Source organism: Candida margitis (genome assembly GCF_024628925.1).
Source record: "Candida margitis strain CBS 14175 chromosome Unknown scaffold1, whole genome shotgun sequence".
Classification (NCBI taxonomy): domain Eukaryota; kingdom Fungi; phylum Ascomycota; class Pichiomycetes; order Serinales; family Debaryomycetaceae; genus Lodderomyces; species Lodderomyces margitis.
Window position 1 is genome coordinate 813501 of NW_026261901.1, and position 17213 is coordinate 830713.

Consider the following 17213-nt stretch of genomic DNA (forward strand, 5'->3'; position numbering starts at 1 on the left):
TTTTCGATGAACTTAGTTAAAATATAAAAGAAATCCATATAGAGAGCATCCCTATACATTCTTGTACTTATACTTCAACCTATCCAACTCCTTCACTGCTTCGCCAATTTGATTAAATGTCGATCGTTGCATTTGGGGCAACGCATAATTACAAACACTCAATGCAGCAAAGTAATAGACTTTCGCCTTGATGAAATCAACATAAAGCACTTGGATTAGAACTAACACATTGGTCAAGCTAACCAACGTCATCAAATTGAGCGTTCTCTCAAAAAGCGTGATATTGTACTGGTGTTGCTGTTGTTCTTGTATTGATATAAGGTTGAGAACTACCGAAACCAAAGCGAGCAACAACAATGATTTGTCATGCACATCCGTTTTGATGAAATTCAACGATATAATGACTACTACTTGGATTATGTAGAAATAAATGAGTAATTTGCGATATTTGTGATATTGATTCATGTTGTAGTTATTGAGGTGATTGATATAGTCAATTTGATCATCTTCATCAAGGAGGGATGATTGGTCAATGACCAACTTGTCTAATCGACGTAATCGGCTGGAGCTGGAGCTGGAGCTGGCACTGGCTCCTGTTCCTGTTTCTGTCGCTGTAGTGTTTGTGTCATTATCGTCGTCGTTACTTATAATTGAGGGCATGGTGGTCTGGAAAACTGCAAATGAACTCCCCACACAAAAATGACGATATCAAATAAATTTCACTGAGAAAATAAAATTTGCCAAGATGATCGGGTCGCTACCAAATTATACAACATTTGTTTAATTTCAAAAGGGTAGAGTCTAGCGATAAATTGCTAGTAAATTACTTTTCATACGTTCTAAATCACCTCATCCCTTGCTCATTCGGATATAGAAGCTGTTCAAACCCACTAGATGCCATCTTTAAAACGATTTCGGAATGACTTGAGATGTAAAATTCGATTTCGACAAGACAATACATACATTCAATTGATCTAAAGCGAATAGCATTTGACAATTGCTCTATTCACCCTACGTTGCATACTGTGACCTTTTGTAAATCGCGCCGTAACTATTTTATACGACAATCATCTAAATGTACAGGACACCCTGTACTATTCTACTTAGTAAATGAAAGACTGTAAACCTGTGATTGAACGCTTAAATAGGTTAAAGTGAGTCGATAAAATGGGTCGTCCGATTGGTGAAAGTGCATAGGCTATTCTTGATCTGTAGTAACTAAAGATTGCAAAAACAGTTGGCGCTATAACTTTACACAAAATTAAACGTACATTGTTAAGCAGGAAATCTAGAATCGCTATATATTTCACCACTAGTGAGCTCATTTAAAGACAACCAGTTCAGAAATACTTAAGAGAGAAAGCACTGTTTCACCCCACATCAGTTTTAGACTTTCTTTTGGATTGTATTTTCTTCACATAGAATAGTGGGTACTTTTAGTCGACGCGATTCTCAGAAATAATATTTTTAAACACGGTTTACACTAATCGCCCGCACCACTTGACGACAAAAGATTTTCCCTAGGGTACTACACTACAACGCACCGCCACTCTACCGATCCTCTTACCCAGAGATAACTCACATGGAGGGTGGGCTACTTCGAGACTCAATCCGAAGCGATTGAATTGAGTTAACCTAGAAGCAGAAAACTACAATGCTCTGTCACTATATTTTTCAACGTCTATCCTTTCTTTAGTCAATCTTCACTGCAACAAGGTAGCCAAAGAGAGGAACCCTGTTCTTCACCCAACTAACGCAATGCTTCTTGGCGTGCTGATTATGCAAATCTCTTACGATAACGCCAAGAATGGCGTCTTGGTACAGTTTCCCACGTGGAATAGAATACGAGGACCACAACGTAAGAAAAATTAGAAGTAAGCTTTTCCATATGGGGTGGTGTGACTCTATAGTCTAAATAGGCTTTTTTCGTCTACAAAGTGGTGAAAGAAATAGACGTGAAGTCTAAAAAAACTAGAACCACTCGATTCCTAGATCTCGAATCGTATCATAAATTGGAACCGCAACTCTTCTTTTTAGAAAAAAAAAGAGAATGTTTTCCTTTTCTAATTAAGTGTTGATCGTCCACTTCCCAGTTGCTTCGCGAGTCAAGTCCATAAATAAATCTCTGTTACGAAAGAGGCTCGAGATGCCATCTCCATCAGTTTCAGGAAGGAATGTCTTTACTTTTTATGGACAGCTACCAACACAAAATCAAGCGATTCACTCCTCTAAAAGGGTTAATTTTTGAAAATAGTAAGGCGGAATACGCGTTTCTTTGACAATGTACACAATAGTAAATAGACAGAGAAAGGGAGTAGTTAGTTAGAGTTAGCGTACTTTGTATTGTTTTCTTAATTGAGTAAATGACAAAAAAAAAAGAAAAGAATAGACGACAATAGTAGAATATTATACAAAACAATATTCTCTTTACGAAATACTAGTAGTTTTGTAATGATCTGCACTACTTTTTCGAGTAATTAAGTATTGTGGTGTGGATGTAAAGTGTCAAATCTTAAAAATGGTAGTGTATAATTGTAAAATAATATGTATAAGGGGCTAAAAATAATTCTAACTTCTCTCTTTTGTTTATTGTTTGTTTGTTATTTGTTTGTAATTTGTTTGTAATTTGTTTGTTATTTGTTATTATTCTTATTATAGTTTTTATGTGGCTTTTGTGGCTCTGTTTCAAAAAGATTTGAGGACTTAAAAGAGGCGTGTACCGTTGATCAAAACAAAAGTCTAAAATAAAAAGAGATTTGCCTTGTTTCTATAAAAACAACTTCAAAAAGGTTTTCACAGTTGGAGAGATTTCAAAAGACAAAACTGACAACACACAACACAACTTCATATCATTCTTAACTGACAGTTCTTATACCACAAGACAATCATCACCTCCCTTTTTATCAACAGTAGAACCACTACCACCAATCATCATCCTCATCACGGCACTTGAAGGACAAGTATCACGTGCTCAGTTATTTTCGAAATAAGTGCAGTAGCAGAAAGAGAAAGGTGTGAGTGAAATAAACAACAATATTCCTCAATAACACACCATTCGTCCAATAAACACACTGCCAAAAGACATATTACACTCTGGGGTTTTTGTTTCCCATTTCACTTCACATACTTTTTGATACCTTCTAATCAACATTTTCGTTGTCGGTAATCTCATTCATTCGCTTTAACAATTTTAAGAAAATCATCTTATCTTATACCCAATTACCACAACTAAACCCCGTTTTTATTTCATTACCCACTTAGTCAATCATTTTGATATCCTTCCCAACTACAGTCGTTCTTTCAATTTTTTTTCACACATAAACAATGCTTGCAAATACCAACTTGAATATTGTTTCAGCCGTTTATGTATTGTCATTTATATCCACGGGTTATGGACAACCAATTCATATGCCAAATGGGAATGAAATAAAGAGAAGAGCCGAGAATATTTTTGACAAAATCCAGGATGCAGCCAATGGTGTATTCTATGGAGGAAACCAAACATCATCATCGGTCTCTTCTGACCCAGCTTCATCCACGTCAAACACGCAATACTTCCAGTCGATTAGTCAATCGCCAAGCACTGACGACTATGCGCCAAGTTCCACCACCTCAGAGGAGGGAAAAATCAGTAATAATAGGGACAACAGTGAAAGTAGTAGTGATGACAACAATGATGAGAACGGATCTACTTTCGGTGGTTATGGCCAAACTTCTAGTGATGACTATACTTCAATTGCTACAACTAATGCTGACACTACAAGCATATCACCAGGTACTACATCAACAAATGAGCCCTTTTATCCAACTACATCTTCCAGTAGGACTTACACAAGTTCCACTGACGAAACCTCACCATCAACACAAGCCCAGCAAACATCCTCGACTGGTAAAGATGCAACAACGGGAGAGTCAACGGCGTCTAAGCAGGATGTTGATTCAGATACTTCTGTAACGTCTTCCACAGGAGGAAATAGACAATCAGCTGCACAGGTTCAATCGAGTACTGCCCAAAACTCTTTTAATAATGAGAGAACAACATCATCAACTTCATCACCAACTTTAGCTTCGCCATCTACTGCTGCAGGTGTTCAAAGTAGTAGCGACAATGGTGCTGAATCGTCACCAACTACAAGCTCGTCACCAACTACAAGCTCACCACCAACTACAAGCTCGTCACCAACTGCTGCAGGTGTTCAAAGTAGTAGCGACAATGGTGCTGAATCGTCACCAACTATAAGCTCGTCACCAACTATAAGCTCGTCACCAACTATAAGCTCGTCACCAACTATAAGCTCGTCACCAACTTTAGCTTCGCCATCTACTGCTGCAGGTGTTCAAAGTAGTAGCGACAATGGTGCTGAATCGTCACCAACTACAAGCTCGTTAGCATCAGCAAACTCTTCACCTACCACAAGCTCGTCATCGACAACCTCAAGTGCTTCACAAGCACAAGAGTCTGAAGCTCAGGCCGCATCTGCCAGTAGTACATTTTTGGTTCAGGCCAGTTCAATGTCGCTCAATTCTGCGACATCTGGTGCGTCTCAAACTACTTCAGATGGAGCAGCAGTAACATCGTCCACCGGTTCACAGACCTCAACTGACACTAGCTCATCATTAGTTGATGCTTCTTCTTCTTCCTTATCCAACACAGGTACCATCGATGCTACATCTGGTGTTGCAGCTAGCACTTTTGGAAGTTCATCAGAGACTTCACAGTCGGTGACGGGAACTCAAGAATCTTCTAGTCAACAATCTATAGAATTTGCAAGTCCAGGCACAACCTCGCTAGCAAGTTCATCTTCAGGCGGACCTGTAACAACTTCTTTTGCATCAGCATCAGAAGCAACTTTGGACAATGCCTCGTCGTCTTTAGGATCTTCATCATATGAATATACACCAAGCTCCAATGAACAACTGGCTACAGCTAATGCACAAGCATCATCGTTGACTTCGAGCCCAGTATATTCAGACGCAGTATCATCAGCCTCACCAACAGCTACATCATCCATCAATGAACCAGCTTCGTCATCGAGTTTGGTCCAACCATCAACTGATTCACAAGGACCATCTACTGTTGCCAGTGTTGAGTCTCAACTGTCACCTATTAGCTCAGCTTCTAGTTTTGTTCCCCAACCATCACCATCAACATCGGAATCAGAATCTGTTGTTGTTCAGCCAACTAGTCTGCCCACTGATACCTGGAGTACAGTTTCACCATCTGATGCTCAATTTTCGTCATCTACTACACCATTGGAATCACCTGTTGTTTCGGGATCAGCTACATCGCAAGTATCTCCCACGACTTCATCAGCTGAGGTATCTACTGCCACCTCGAGTCCAATTGAAAGTTCATTTGCACCTTCAGTAGTTGCACTGTCGGCAGAGCCATCATCAGCACAACCATCATCACAAGAATCATATGTTTCTCCGGAGGTCACTTCTGCCACCCCATCGTCAGAGTCTTTTGTTTCGCCAATAATCTCATCAGAAGTGCCCTCGTCTGAGGTCTTGTCATCGGTACCAGTAGTCACGTCAGCTGTTGAATCTTCATCACAAGAATCATATGTTTCACCAGTGATTACGTCATCTGAACCTTCGGCATCGCCAGTGATTACATCTTCGGAATTTTCTACATCACCAGCATCAAGTTCTGTTGTTCAACCATCAAGTGAGTTATCAGCGGCTACACCTATAGTTTCATCTACAGAATCATCAGTGGTATCCCCTTTTGTGTCAAGTTATGTATCGACTTCAGGTGAACTGGTTACATCTTCGCAGGTTTTAGGAACTCAAGCTAGCAGTTTGCCAGAAACACTGATGGGGGTTAGTAGTAGCGGAATTGATCAAGCTACTTCAAGTGTTGGATCTTCAGCTACCAGTTTGGTGGCTCCATCGGAAGAACTGGGATCTTCTGGAGCTCCCTCAGCTACAAGCTCACCAGGTGTATCAAGTGTTCAATCATCTTCAGGGGTTGCAACACCAGCTAGCAGCAGTTTTATGAGTCAGGTCAGTGGCGTCAACTCAGACATTGCGGCTTCCCCATCAGCAGTGGAATCATCCAGATCGATTGAATCTTTGGTTCCATCAGCTTCTTCAGCGCCAGCTTCTGGTTCACCTCAAGTAACACCAGCACCTACATCAGCACCAGCATCCTCAGCCACCGAAATTACTCCAGGTGCAACTTCAGGTACAAGGACCACCAAGAATTGGTTGCCATCGTCATTGGTTGTGGAACTGAGCTCAAGTGATGATTCAACAGAAACCGATAGTAGTCATTCCAAACCAACGACCACTCCTTCGTTGAGCCCTGGTTTACCAAAGGCGATTGCACCCGAATTGACCAGCACTCCGGGTGAAGATTATGACGTTGTTACAGTTGGTTTCAAGTCAGCCTTAAACTATCCATTTGTTGTTAATAATACAATTACTTCAGCCCAGATCTTTGAATATTTGCCTGGTGTGTTGACTTATCCATTTGATGACACTAAAAAGTTCAATGAAACTGTTGTCAAGCAATTGATTCCATACCAAGCTACCAATATTGACTACACTATCACGGTCGCTGAAGTGTACTTCCCTACAAACTATATCAACAAATTGAGTCAATATATTAGTAACCAAAACTCAGCATTGTACAAAAACCCTAGTGATATTGAAAACACGTTGGCATCATTGATTGACTCCAGAATTCCATTGACGGGCTTGGTTGACTCCACTCAACTGAATTCAGGTTCGTCTTCAAACGGAGGTGGACTGAACAATCAATATGGATCAATGGATGCATCATACAGTGGAGAGAAAATTACCAACAAGGGTAAAATAGCCGGAATTACAGTTGGAGCTGCCGCTGGATGTGGATTGTACATGACTTTAATGATTCTTTTGTTTAGAAGGTTTAGGAAGAACATCAAAAACATTGAATTGCCACCAACTGACACCGAATCTGAATACACGATGTCTAGTGAAGGCTCATCAATGACCGAAGGAGCTAGCGCTGCCCCATCTGGAAATGTTAGTTCGTTACCGTTTGATTCCAACTATGGCGGGATAATTATGCCCCAGCAAGGATACCCGGAACCAGAGTATCATATGGATGAAGATTCTCCAAATTATTTACAAGACCCAAGTTATCAACCCCAGTATCCACCACAAGTACAACATATGGATAGCAGGAACAATTTCGTATGGCCATAAGTTATTAATATTTTAAAAGGAGTTTATTTTTCTCAAAGTGTATATTTAGTATGTATAAAATTTGTATACAATAGAAGACAATCAATTGAATAAAGAGGTGTATCTTGCTCTTTTATTTCGCGACTGACTCTATAAACTTGTATAAATCATTAACTAAATTTTCAGCATCTTCATCCAACACTTCAAAAAGATCCAGCACCAATGCTGATCTTCCATTGAAACTATTTGTCTCAAGATGTTGTTTAATGACATCAACGAGAAATTCGTCTTGCACACCAAGATACTCCTCCACCAAGTTGATGATTTTGTCATGGATTTGTACCCTCAATTCTTTACTCAAAGATTTAATCTCAGGCAAGTCTGACAATTTCGGTTTGGTGCTTGCTTCGAGTTTTTGCTTCTTGGCTTGTGTCTCTTTTGGTTCATGCTTCACTTCACCCTCGTGCTCTTTTTCTTCAGCTGCTGAATCCTCTGCATCCAACTTCATTTCCAACAATCGTTTTCCATTGCGTTGTTTCAAGTAATCATTATATCTGTAGGTGTACATTGTGGTTATTTCCAATTTCTCATAGTTTTTTAACTTGTCAATTTGATTCAACTTTGAATCAAGCAAATCAGCTTCGTAATTGAGTAGTTTTCCCAATTCAGTTTCCAATTTTAACTTTGAACTTGCTTGTTGCTTAGTGACATCTTTGAGATGAGATTGATACTTTAGATTGTATTCATTTGTTTCGTTCTCATGGATCATATTGTAGTACTCTTCATCATTCAAGTGTTCGTACTGATCAGGAATAACGATATCTTCTTCCTTTCTAGACACATCAGTTGACGATCCTTTCTCTTTCAATTTCTTCTGGTCCCCTGATTTTTCCATCCCGTTGAACAATTCATTTAGTTTGTTTCTTGTCACCAATCTATCATGCTCAATTTGTTTTTGTCGGTTCTCCTTTTCAATAAGTAGCATGCGACTTCGAAACTTAATTATGTCCTTGATTATTCCCTCCTTCATCTCGTTAGGGACATCGATCAAATCATTATAATCAACTTTGTAGTCTGAATAAGATTGCATGACCTTGTCAAGTTCCTCCAAACCTTGCACTTTCGGTTTGGCAAAATTCTTTGTTGTATAAAGTATCAACTTCAATTTGCTCTTTAATGAGTCTGGATTTGAGCTTGGTTGGGAAGGCAAATTAGCTAGTTTATCACGAACTTGATGACTATAAATCATTTCAACCTTTGGTAGGAGCGTGTCTATATGACTATAAGTCTCGATAAACCATTTTGCATCTTCAACTTTATCAAATTTAACAAGAATAACCTTCAGGTCTGTGAACTCATAGTTGATCTGCGACCAGTGGAATGAAGGATGACGATTTGTCGATTTATCGGTATTTAAATTTATCATACTTGCAAGAACTTGCTCTACGACAATATTCTTCAAATTAGGAAAATTATTGAAGACAACAGTCGATAACTGCTGCTGCATATTAGTGGGCTGAATGGTTTTAATCTCAATCAATAGTTTTGGCTCATCGTTTTCATCAATGGCTTCAACAGTAGTGTTTGATACTAGCTGTTTTTTATTCAGTTGTTGCTCCGAAGATTGACTAAGAATCTTGGTATTGTTCAACTCAATCAAGTTGGATGCATCAAATTGGCTTGCAGTGGGTATGTTGAAATTCAATGGTAGGGGGGCTTCTGGTGTGGTTTCTTGTTTAGCTGACTCATCTCTATGCTCCGATAGTAGGGATATTAATTTGGAGTTATTACTTGATGGAATTGTAAATGGCGATGTATATGCAATATCAGAAGAAGCTGAAACCGGCATTGTGTTTTAACTATGCAGTCTTTTAGCTTTTGATGGTTCTGTTGAAAGCTTTGATGATGTTGATAATGTTTGTCAAAGTCGTGAAACCAAAGCTGACGACACACACACATACGCAGACATTTTGAAAATTGTTAACACAGAGAAGAGATTAGATCTACGTAGACTGGGTATACTTACAAACAACGTCGATGACTACACTACTGCATCTACCATCTGATTTGGAATCTGAATCTAACCCGGACACCTCATCAATTAACGAATATGCCGATCAGATAATACAAAAAGTGGAAAAGAACCCCAATGACATTGACCTTTGGAATCAACTATTTAATAATTTAGACCGTTTCATCAGTGATAATGTATCCCAAGATGCCACCTCAAAAAGCTCACTATCTGATGAAGTGAAAACGAAAATACACAACACTTACAAGAGTTTGTTAACCAGATTTCCCTATTTAGAGGAAACGTGGAAAAAATGGCTGATTGTTGAATACAAATTGAATGGGATTGAAGCGTCTATTGATATACTAAGAATGGCAGTAGAATCTTTCCCCCATTCAGTTAGCTTATGGAATGATTACTTGGCTGCTTTGAAATCAACACAAGCTGCTGACCCTCAACAATTTAGGTTTACATACAAGGAAGCATTGGGATATAATGCTTATCATTTCACTTCTCACCCGCTTTGGGATAAGGCAATCGAATTTGAAACAACACTTCAGCAGAACTCGAAGGAATTGTTGGAATTGTATTTGAAAGTGATTAATGTGCCCCTCTATCAATATGCACAGTACTATAGTCAGTTTTCCGAAATTAGCAAGAATTTTGACATCCATGAATTGATGGATAATGAGAAGTTAACTGATTATGTGGAAAAATTTGGCAAATCGAAAATCGATGACTTGTCGTTAATAGAGAAGCATCAAATTATTGATGATTATTTTGCAACTGTATTTGCCTCAACACAAGCAAAAGTCAGCTCGAATTGGGAATACGAGCAACTACTATTACACCAAGAATTTTCAACTAACCGCAAGGGAATCGAGGAAGAGCGAAGTGCATGGGTTGAATATATTGATAGAGAGATACTTGCTTACAAAGCGCATCAAGATAAAAACCAGTTTGAATTTGTTCGTAACTTGTTTGAAAGAGCATTAATACCAAATTGTTTTGACGAAGAGTTATGGTTGAAATACATTAAATTTATCGAGGGGTCAATCCTCCCCGATGAAGAGAAACTTGAGTTAGAGCAAGAGATATATCTACGAACCAATGCCAAATTCATTCCATTGAACCAATGTACAATGAGAAAATTATATGCTTACCTTTTGTTGAAACGAAATGACACTGAGGCGGCAATTGAGTATTTATTCGATTGGATGAAGCTGCTTAGTGGCACATCAAGACAGTATTTTAAATCGCCGTACTTGGAAATGACTCGCGAGATTATGCAAATTTGGAAAACGTTGCAAAGCCAGGCACAGTTTCAAGAGACTTTGGAATTTTGCCTTGGCAATTATTTTGATAAACCTAAGGAAGGCAAGAGGGCGAAACCAGAATCAAATGGAGTTTCAGGAGAAAATGCCTCGTATCAATTGCTGGACGCATTGTTGATCCTGTTTGCCAAATTTCTAAACGATGATTCAATTTCATTAGTTGTTGATTCCTGTCTCGATATATACAAGCGTCAAAGAGATTCGGTCAAGATTCGCACCTTATTTAACAAGTATCACAGAGAGAATAGTTTAGTTAAATCGCCATCGTTTTGGAAATTCATGTTTGAATATGAGGCAATATGCGAAAACAACTTATCAAACTTGAAACTAATATACCACTTCATTCGAACGGAATCGCAGTTGTCTAAATCAACAATCGATATGTTTGTTGACTGGTATTATGACATTGCATCGACTAACATAAGGGAATACTTGTCAATCAACAAAGGCCGTTCAGATGATTCCACGATCTTGAAAGACTTGGAATTGTCCAATTCAGTATATTATAATAAATCGACAGGAAAACGGTTAGCAAAACATAATTACAAAGTTATTGATAATCCAAAGTACATGACAGACTTAGAGCAGGCTTATCTTGATCAAAGTGCGAAGCAAGCAGGTCATCCGGGTGTCTTTATTGACGCTAATCCAGAAATCACAAATTCTTTCATGAGTGGTGGCAAGTATATTGATCTCACTAGAGATGCAACCCCTGTTCCACCACTACCCACTTTCAAAGGGGTTGAAAAAGTCCAGACTTTAGGCAAGAGGAAGAGCCATAACTCTCGTGCACTAAGGAAATGAAAACGAGGAGCTACAATACTCCAATGAATAACTATATATACCTGAACAAAATTTAACCTATATATCATCACTTTGACGACCTATTACCATTAACCCATCTCTAAACGAAGCCTTTCCATTGCACCTATTGTCGCCGTAAACCTCGATAATTTGCAACTGAGGACAACTGCCACCAATCAAAGACAAAATCTCGTTATCAACAGCTCTGACAAATGATGCATCTAAATAAGTTAATAAAATCAATGGTACCTGCTGGTAATATTTGACATTTGAATCTTCTTCATGTCTTTCTCGCAATTTTTTCTTGAATTGGTGCTTGTCATCAGTGAAAATCTGCGACAAAAAGTCACTGGTAATTCGATGCAACGAGTTAATACTAAGCTCAACTAGTGTATGACAAGAGTGGTTTAACAACGCATAGACAGCCTCATCTCCTAGGTCGGTACATTTCATCAAGTTGACTTCGATTAATCCACCAGCATTGACTTTGGAAAACTGGTTAAATGCAGTGGCAAATCCTTCATTTGAAACTTGATCCAAGTTTTTCATTGAAATCTGGGTTAAATTATGGCAATACTTGGAAACTCCATCAAGCAAGAACTTGTCAGTTAATGCAGAACACCCATCGACATTTAAAGAAACTAGAGAATCTCCAGTCTTTTGCAAAATATCGACAATCAAATCATCTGTCACCAAATCTTCATCTGTGGGGTATGATATCTCTAAATGTGTTAGTTTTGATTGCGCAATGTAATTTGAAATCTGATTATATGCATCTTGCTGGTTTATTCCATCCAACCGTGACAACTTTAACGAAGTCAAATCCTTACCGCAGTTTTCCAACAAACTCAAAAGAGAGTCGTTACCAAACCTATGGGTATTCCTTATTTCAAACTTTTGCAATCTACCTCCAACTCGATCAAAATATGCCTGCCACATCTTATCACTAATCAAAAACGGACCATTCAACGCAAGTGAGTGTAAATGGGTTAGATTGGAAGCAAAGTATTCCAAGTTATCATTGTGGAACTGCCCGCACATAAACAAAGTCAACGATTCCAAGTTGGGGCAATAAGAAGCAATTTTGTTTAATGAATCAGAGTCGACATTAGAACAATCCCAAAATGCAATATTCTTCAAGTCGGGGGATAAGAAAAGCGAAATTGTTTTATCATTCAACGATCTGTTCTTTGACAAAATCAGAGATATCTTGTTCAAATTAATCTGACCAATATCTCCCAACACATCAACGTCTTCGATATTCTGGGTAATTTTCTTGATGCATACATCTTGCAACTTGGGTATCTTGACTGTAGTTCTATTTAACAAGGCCTGGGCTACTCTTTTCCTCTTTTTTCTAGCATTCAACTGATTACTTCTTGCTCTTCGTTCATGTTCTTTTAGCACTTTATTACATGAATCACACAAGTACCCTGATTTGTCCTTGATAAATCTCGAATACACTGATAATTCAAATTTGTCACCACAATCAACACACGTGTCTTGCTCTCCAAAGTTTTTCATATTGGCATTATCCAAATCATCACCATCGTCACTGTAATCGTCATCTGCACTGCTATCGTCACTACTATCATCGTCACTGCCACTGCCATCACCAGGCATGGCACGCTTACGACTAGTACCGCCTGCATCTTGTCTTGCAGCTCTTAGCTTACGCTTGGCCGCTTTTCTCATTTGAATAATTTCGTCGTCTTCATCATCATCTTCTTCAACTCCTCTTGTTGGAGTAGACAGTTGGCGACGCGATCCACGTCTGGAGACAAGAGGACTGCCAGCAGCAGACAAATTCTCCATAGATGTCTCACCATGTAGGTCCTCTTCATCATTACCAGCACCAGCATCTGCATCAGGAGTTGTCTCCTGAGTGGTGGTTTCGGTTGTTGCTGTTGCTGTTACTTCTGCTTCTCTTGCACGTCTTTGTCTAAACGCGTCAGTGATACCCTCGCTTTTTAAAAATTCGGTTAAGGCAGAACTGGGGCCTTTGACATTTCCTTGTTTTCTAGTTCCTCTAGCCATGGTGCTAGTATGTAACTGCGTATGCTGTGTTGAGGAAAGTTGATGACAAATAGGTGTCTTGTGTAGGGTGTGGGTGGATGATGAGATTCATTCATGTCTCAGTTGCAGCAAAATAACACAAACTGTGAGTACATATAATATATGTGTTTATGGATGTAGTCAAATGTCTTTATGGTTTATATGCAGTATACATACTAATTTCTTCTTCTTCGCATTTTGAAAAAAGTAAAACGAAAAAAAAAATAAAAATAAAAAAATCGCCACTATCTGAGAGAGAGAGAGGAGACACACACAGTTATTGGTTTACTTCGAGTCTTTTATTGACAAGGGAATTTTCAGAATTGGTATAACCGTTGATACAACCATTGATACAGAAATCCAAGATGCAAATCATTTTCAAAGATTTCAAAAAACAGACTATTCCAATTGATGTGGAATTGACTGATACAGTATGTTTGTTCCTAGATACAGCATTTCAATCCTCGAAGCAATTAGTACTAACGTTTATCTATAGGTTGCGTCAGCTAAGGAAAAACTCGCACAAGAGAAGGATTGCGCCTCGTCACAAATTAAGCTAGTTTATTCGGGTAAGGTTTTACAGGACGACAAAACTTTAGAATCATGTAAACTTAAAGAAGGCGCATCGATAATATTTATGATCTCAAAGGCCAAAGAGACTCCAACTCCTGCCCCCGAGAGTTTGGCACCTGCTGCTGAAGCAGCTGTTTCAGCATCAACTGGTGATTCAACAAAGGTTGAGCCAGCAGGATCAACCCCAACGGCCCCAGCTACTAATTCGGAAACTGCTGCTAATACTGAAAGCACCACCGGCTCAGCTGCTGCTGCTGCTGCTGAAACTAGCGAATCAGCTTTTGCTTTGGGCAGTGAAAGGGAGACAACAATACAAAATATCATGGAGATGGGTTATGAACGACCCCAAGTGGAAGCAGCATTGAGAGCCGCTTTTAATAACCCGCATCGTGCCGTTGAATATTTAATAAGTGGTATCCCCGAATCATTACAACGTCCTGCTGTACCTACAGCAAGTGGAGCCGCACCATTAGCTGAATCAACGACGGCCGAAGTATCTCGTGCTGATGATGATGAAGAAGAAGGTGATGCAGAAGAAAATGCAGGAGAAGAAAACTTGTTTGAACAAGCAGCTGCAGCAGCTGCAGCACAAGAGCAAGGTGGTGCTGGAGGTGCTGGAGTAGCAGGCCCTGGCTTAGGATCAGGATCAGGAGCAGGCATTGGAGGAGGAGGAGAAGATCAGCAAATGCAATTATTGAGAGCTGCATTACAGTCCAACCCAGAATTGATTCAACCTTTATTAGAGCAATTGGCCGCATCCAACCCACAAATTGCCAATTTGATACAACAAGATCCTGAAACATTTATTAGAACATTTTTAGGTGCTGGAGGAGAAGATTTAGGGTTTGAGATTGAAGGGGAGGAAGGCGCCGTTGGAGAAGGGGGCGAAGGTCAAGATCCAGAAGGCACTATACGTATACAATTGTCTGAACAGGATCAAAATGCCATTAATAGGTTATGTGAGTTGGGATTTGAACGTGATTTGGTGATACAAGTGTATTTGGCTTGTGATAAGAATGAGGAAGTGGCTGCGGACATATTATTTAGAGATATGTAGAGTTGGCAAAGTTATATATATATATATATATCACTTGAAAGTGTATGTAAGTTATGTGTAGCTCAGTCTAATTATTTTTCTCTTTTTCTCTCCCTATCCGAGTCTATATGTCCAAGTCTGATAATGAGGTGATTGCTGTGCATTTCAGTTTATCTTCATCTGAAATAGGCGCGTTTCCTGGTCTAATAACGATGTAGCTGCGCATTCCTGCTTTCGAAGCAGCCTTAACTTCATTGACATTGTCACTGAGAAACAATACCGATTGGGGATCCTCTTCTTTGCCAATTTCTTTTAAAATTTTAGAGTATGAAGTGTAAACGGTTTTATGACCAGCGGTAGTTATGTCAAAGTATCCACTCAATTTGTTATTCAAATCAAGTGACTTATCTGAGCCATTAGCAACATGTCCAAATAGCAACTTTTGTGCGCCGATACTACCTGATGAATAAATATAAATCTTGTTGTTTCTATTCGGGAATGATTCGATAAATTTGATAGAATCAGGATAAACTGGAGCTTTCAATTCACCAGATTCGTAGCCTTGAGTCCAAATTACTCCTTGTAATGATTTCAACACTGGATCTTTAATATCATAATCCACCAAGTTTTTTAAATAATTGTAAATCGATTGTGCTGATTCAGTTATATTTGCCGGCAAATTGTCCAAGATGCTGACTATTGGATCATCTGAACCAACATGATTCAATGGATAATCAAACTTATCTAGCTCACCGGGAAGTTTAGCAATGAAGTATGGGAATAATGTATCTTTAACGAATGTAATTGGACATACAGTTCCTTCTATATCGAGAACAACAGTGTGTATGGCCATTTCTTTTGCGACAGACAAGGGGGAAGGTGTATAGATAATGAACGGTGCAACTGAAAAAAAAAAAAAGGGTTTCTCTTGTTTCTAATGCTTTATTAACTGGTGAGCAAAAAAGTTGATTACTTGAGCAAATTCGGGTAGATGTGGTAGTGATGGGGTTGTATTCTTTAGCCGCTGAACCGCTTTCTTCGTTCGAGATTTCTACAAACGTTGCTGGAGAAAGAAACGGAAAGAGAGAGAGAGAGAGAGAGAGAGAGAGAGAGAGAGAGAGAAAGAAAAAAACAAATAAAAAAAGAAATCTCTCTAAAGTGTGAACCATGCGCAAAAGATCACAAGCGATCCCATTGTCAAAATATCTCTCTAGAATGAGATATGCATAAAGATGTGGTGGGTGAAAGATGCATTAGAAAGTAGCTTGGTATAAGTGATCCGTACAAATTTGTATAATAATTGGGCTATTAATTTACTAGTGAATCATTATTGAAAGGAGAGAGCGAACTTCAATGTTGCAAAGGTTTGATCTTCACAAATACCACCTCCATCAAGACTCAAGACTATAAGACTATAAGACTATCAATCACACTCTTGGAGATACTTTAGTGTCAAAGCAAAAGAGTGTAGACTCAATAGAATGCTTCCGGAGTTATTGCATAAACCAACAAAGGCATATCTCCGTGGTGTATGGTGGATGGTAAAGGTGGGGATTATTCTCTTATTGTTTTTTGCCACATGCAATGGAATCTTTTCTAAAATTTGAGATACAAAAAATATGCATATCCAATCTATTCAAATTGTGTATTTGTGTTAAGAATGAAGGCGCAAATATATTTTGGTTTTGTTTCTGTAAATGTTGCCCCTTCCCCTCCACTCCCATACATATATACATATATACATATATACACACATATATATTTGTCTCTTACTTTTATGAATTGCTAAAATCAGATAACAACAACAAAGTGTGAACTATTTACACAAAAATAAAAATAAAAATAAAAAATATTATTCTGTTGGGTAAGAGAGAAAGAGAAGAAAGTAAAACTGTGTCTATTTAAATGCTTCTATCTAAATGCTTCTATCTGAATGCTTCTATCTGAATTGAATGGTGTCAAAAGAAGAGAAAAGAGAAGAAGATTTTTCATATGCCACCACCTCCCCCTCACCCCCCCTCACCCCCCCACAAGCAATATGGGTCAGTAGCAACACACATCTCCTACTACTAGCATATATGTTATGAAACAAACAAGCTCGGGGTCTGATTGCTATTTGTATGTATTGTTGGTGGGGAGGAGGGTATATATTTCTACAGACATACCAATAGCAATCAGTAGCAAAAGCTGTACTGTGTTGTACTGTGTTGTATTTTGTATTTTG

The 17213-nt window shown here is 38.7% G+C and overlaps 7 protein-coding genes across 7 annotated transcripts; 3 read left to right on the forward strand and 4 right to left on the reverse strand. All coding sequences in view use genetic code 12, as the record gives it.

Annotated features, from left to right (window-relative positions):
- Window positions 1-51: 51 nt before the first annotated feature.
- On the reverse strand, window positions 52-660 carry CANMA_004987 (uncharacterized protein; the record flags this gene model as incomplete). The annotated part of the gene is made up of 1 exon (XM_051817320.1): window positions 52-660. One exon carries the CDS (start codon window positions 658-660, stop codon window positions 52-54), a length of 609 nt encoding a protein of 202 aa, XP_051669753.1.
- Window positions 661-3324: 2664 nt separating this feature from the next.
- Window positions 3325-7197, forward strand: MSB2 (Msb2p; the record flags this gene model as incomplete). Its single annotated transcript, XM_051817321.1, has 1 exon — window positions 3325-7197. The coding sequence occupies one exon, from the start codon at window positions 3325-3327 to the stop codon at window positions 7195-7197; it is 3873 nt and encodes a 1290-aa protein (XP_051669754.1).
- Window positions 7198-7309: 112 nt separating this feature from the next.
- CANMA_004989 (uncharacterized protein) lies at window positions 7310-9025 on the reverse strand (the record flags this gene model as incomplete). The annotated part of the gene is made up of 1 exon (XM_051817322.1): window positions 7310-9025. One exon carries the CDS (start codon window positions 9023-9025, stop codon window positions 7310-7312), a length of 1716 nt encoding a protein of 571 aa, XP_051669755.1.
- Window positions 9026-9213: 188 nt separating this feature from the next.
- On the forward strand, window positions 9214-11325 carry PRP39 (Prp39p; the record flags this gene model as incomplete). The annotated part of the gene is made up of 1 exon (XM_051817323.1): window positions 9214-11325. The coding sequence occupies one exon, from the start codon at window positions 9214-9216 to the stop codon at window positions 11323-11325; it is 2112 nt and encodes a 703-aa protein (XP_051669756.1).
- Window positions 11326-11382: 57 nt separating this feature from the next.
- RAD7 (UV-damaged DNA-binding protein) lies at window positions 11383-13362 on the reverse strand (the record flags this gene model as incomplete). Its single annotated transcript, XM_051817324.1, has 1 exon — window positions 11383-13362. The coding sequence occupies one exon, from the start codon at window positions 13360-13362 to the stop codon at window positions 11383-11385; it is 1980 nt and encodes a 659-aa protein (XP_051669757.1).
- Window positions 13363-13745: 383 nt separating this feature from the next.
- Window positions 13746-15010, forward strand: RAD23 (Rad23p; the record flags this gene model as incomplete). The annotated part of the gene is made up of 2 exons (XM_051817325.1): window positions 13746-13811; window positions 13877-15010. The coding sequence occupies 2 exons, from the start codon at window positions 13746-13748 to the stop codon at window positions 15008-15010; spliced, it is 1200 nt and encodes a 399-aa protein (XP_051669758.1).
- Window positions 15011-15113: 103 nt separating this feature from the next.
- On the reverse strand, window positions 15114-15842 carry CANMA_004993 (putative acireductone synthase; the record flags this gene model as incomplete). Its single annotated transcript, XM_051817329.1, has 1 exon — window positions 15114-15842. The coding sequence occupies one exon, from the start codon at window positions 15840-15842 to the stop codon at window positions 15114-15116; it is 729 nt and encodes a 242-aa protein (XP_051669759.1).
- Between the last annotated feature and the right edge of the window lie 1371 nt (window positions 15843-17213).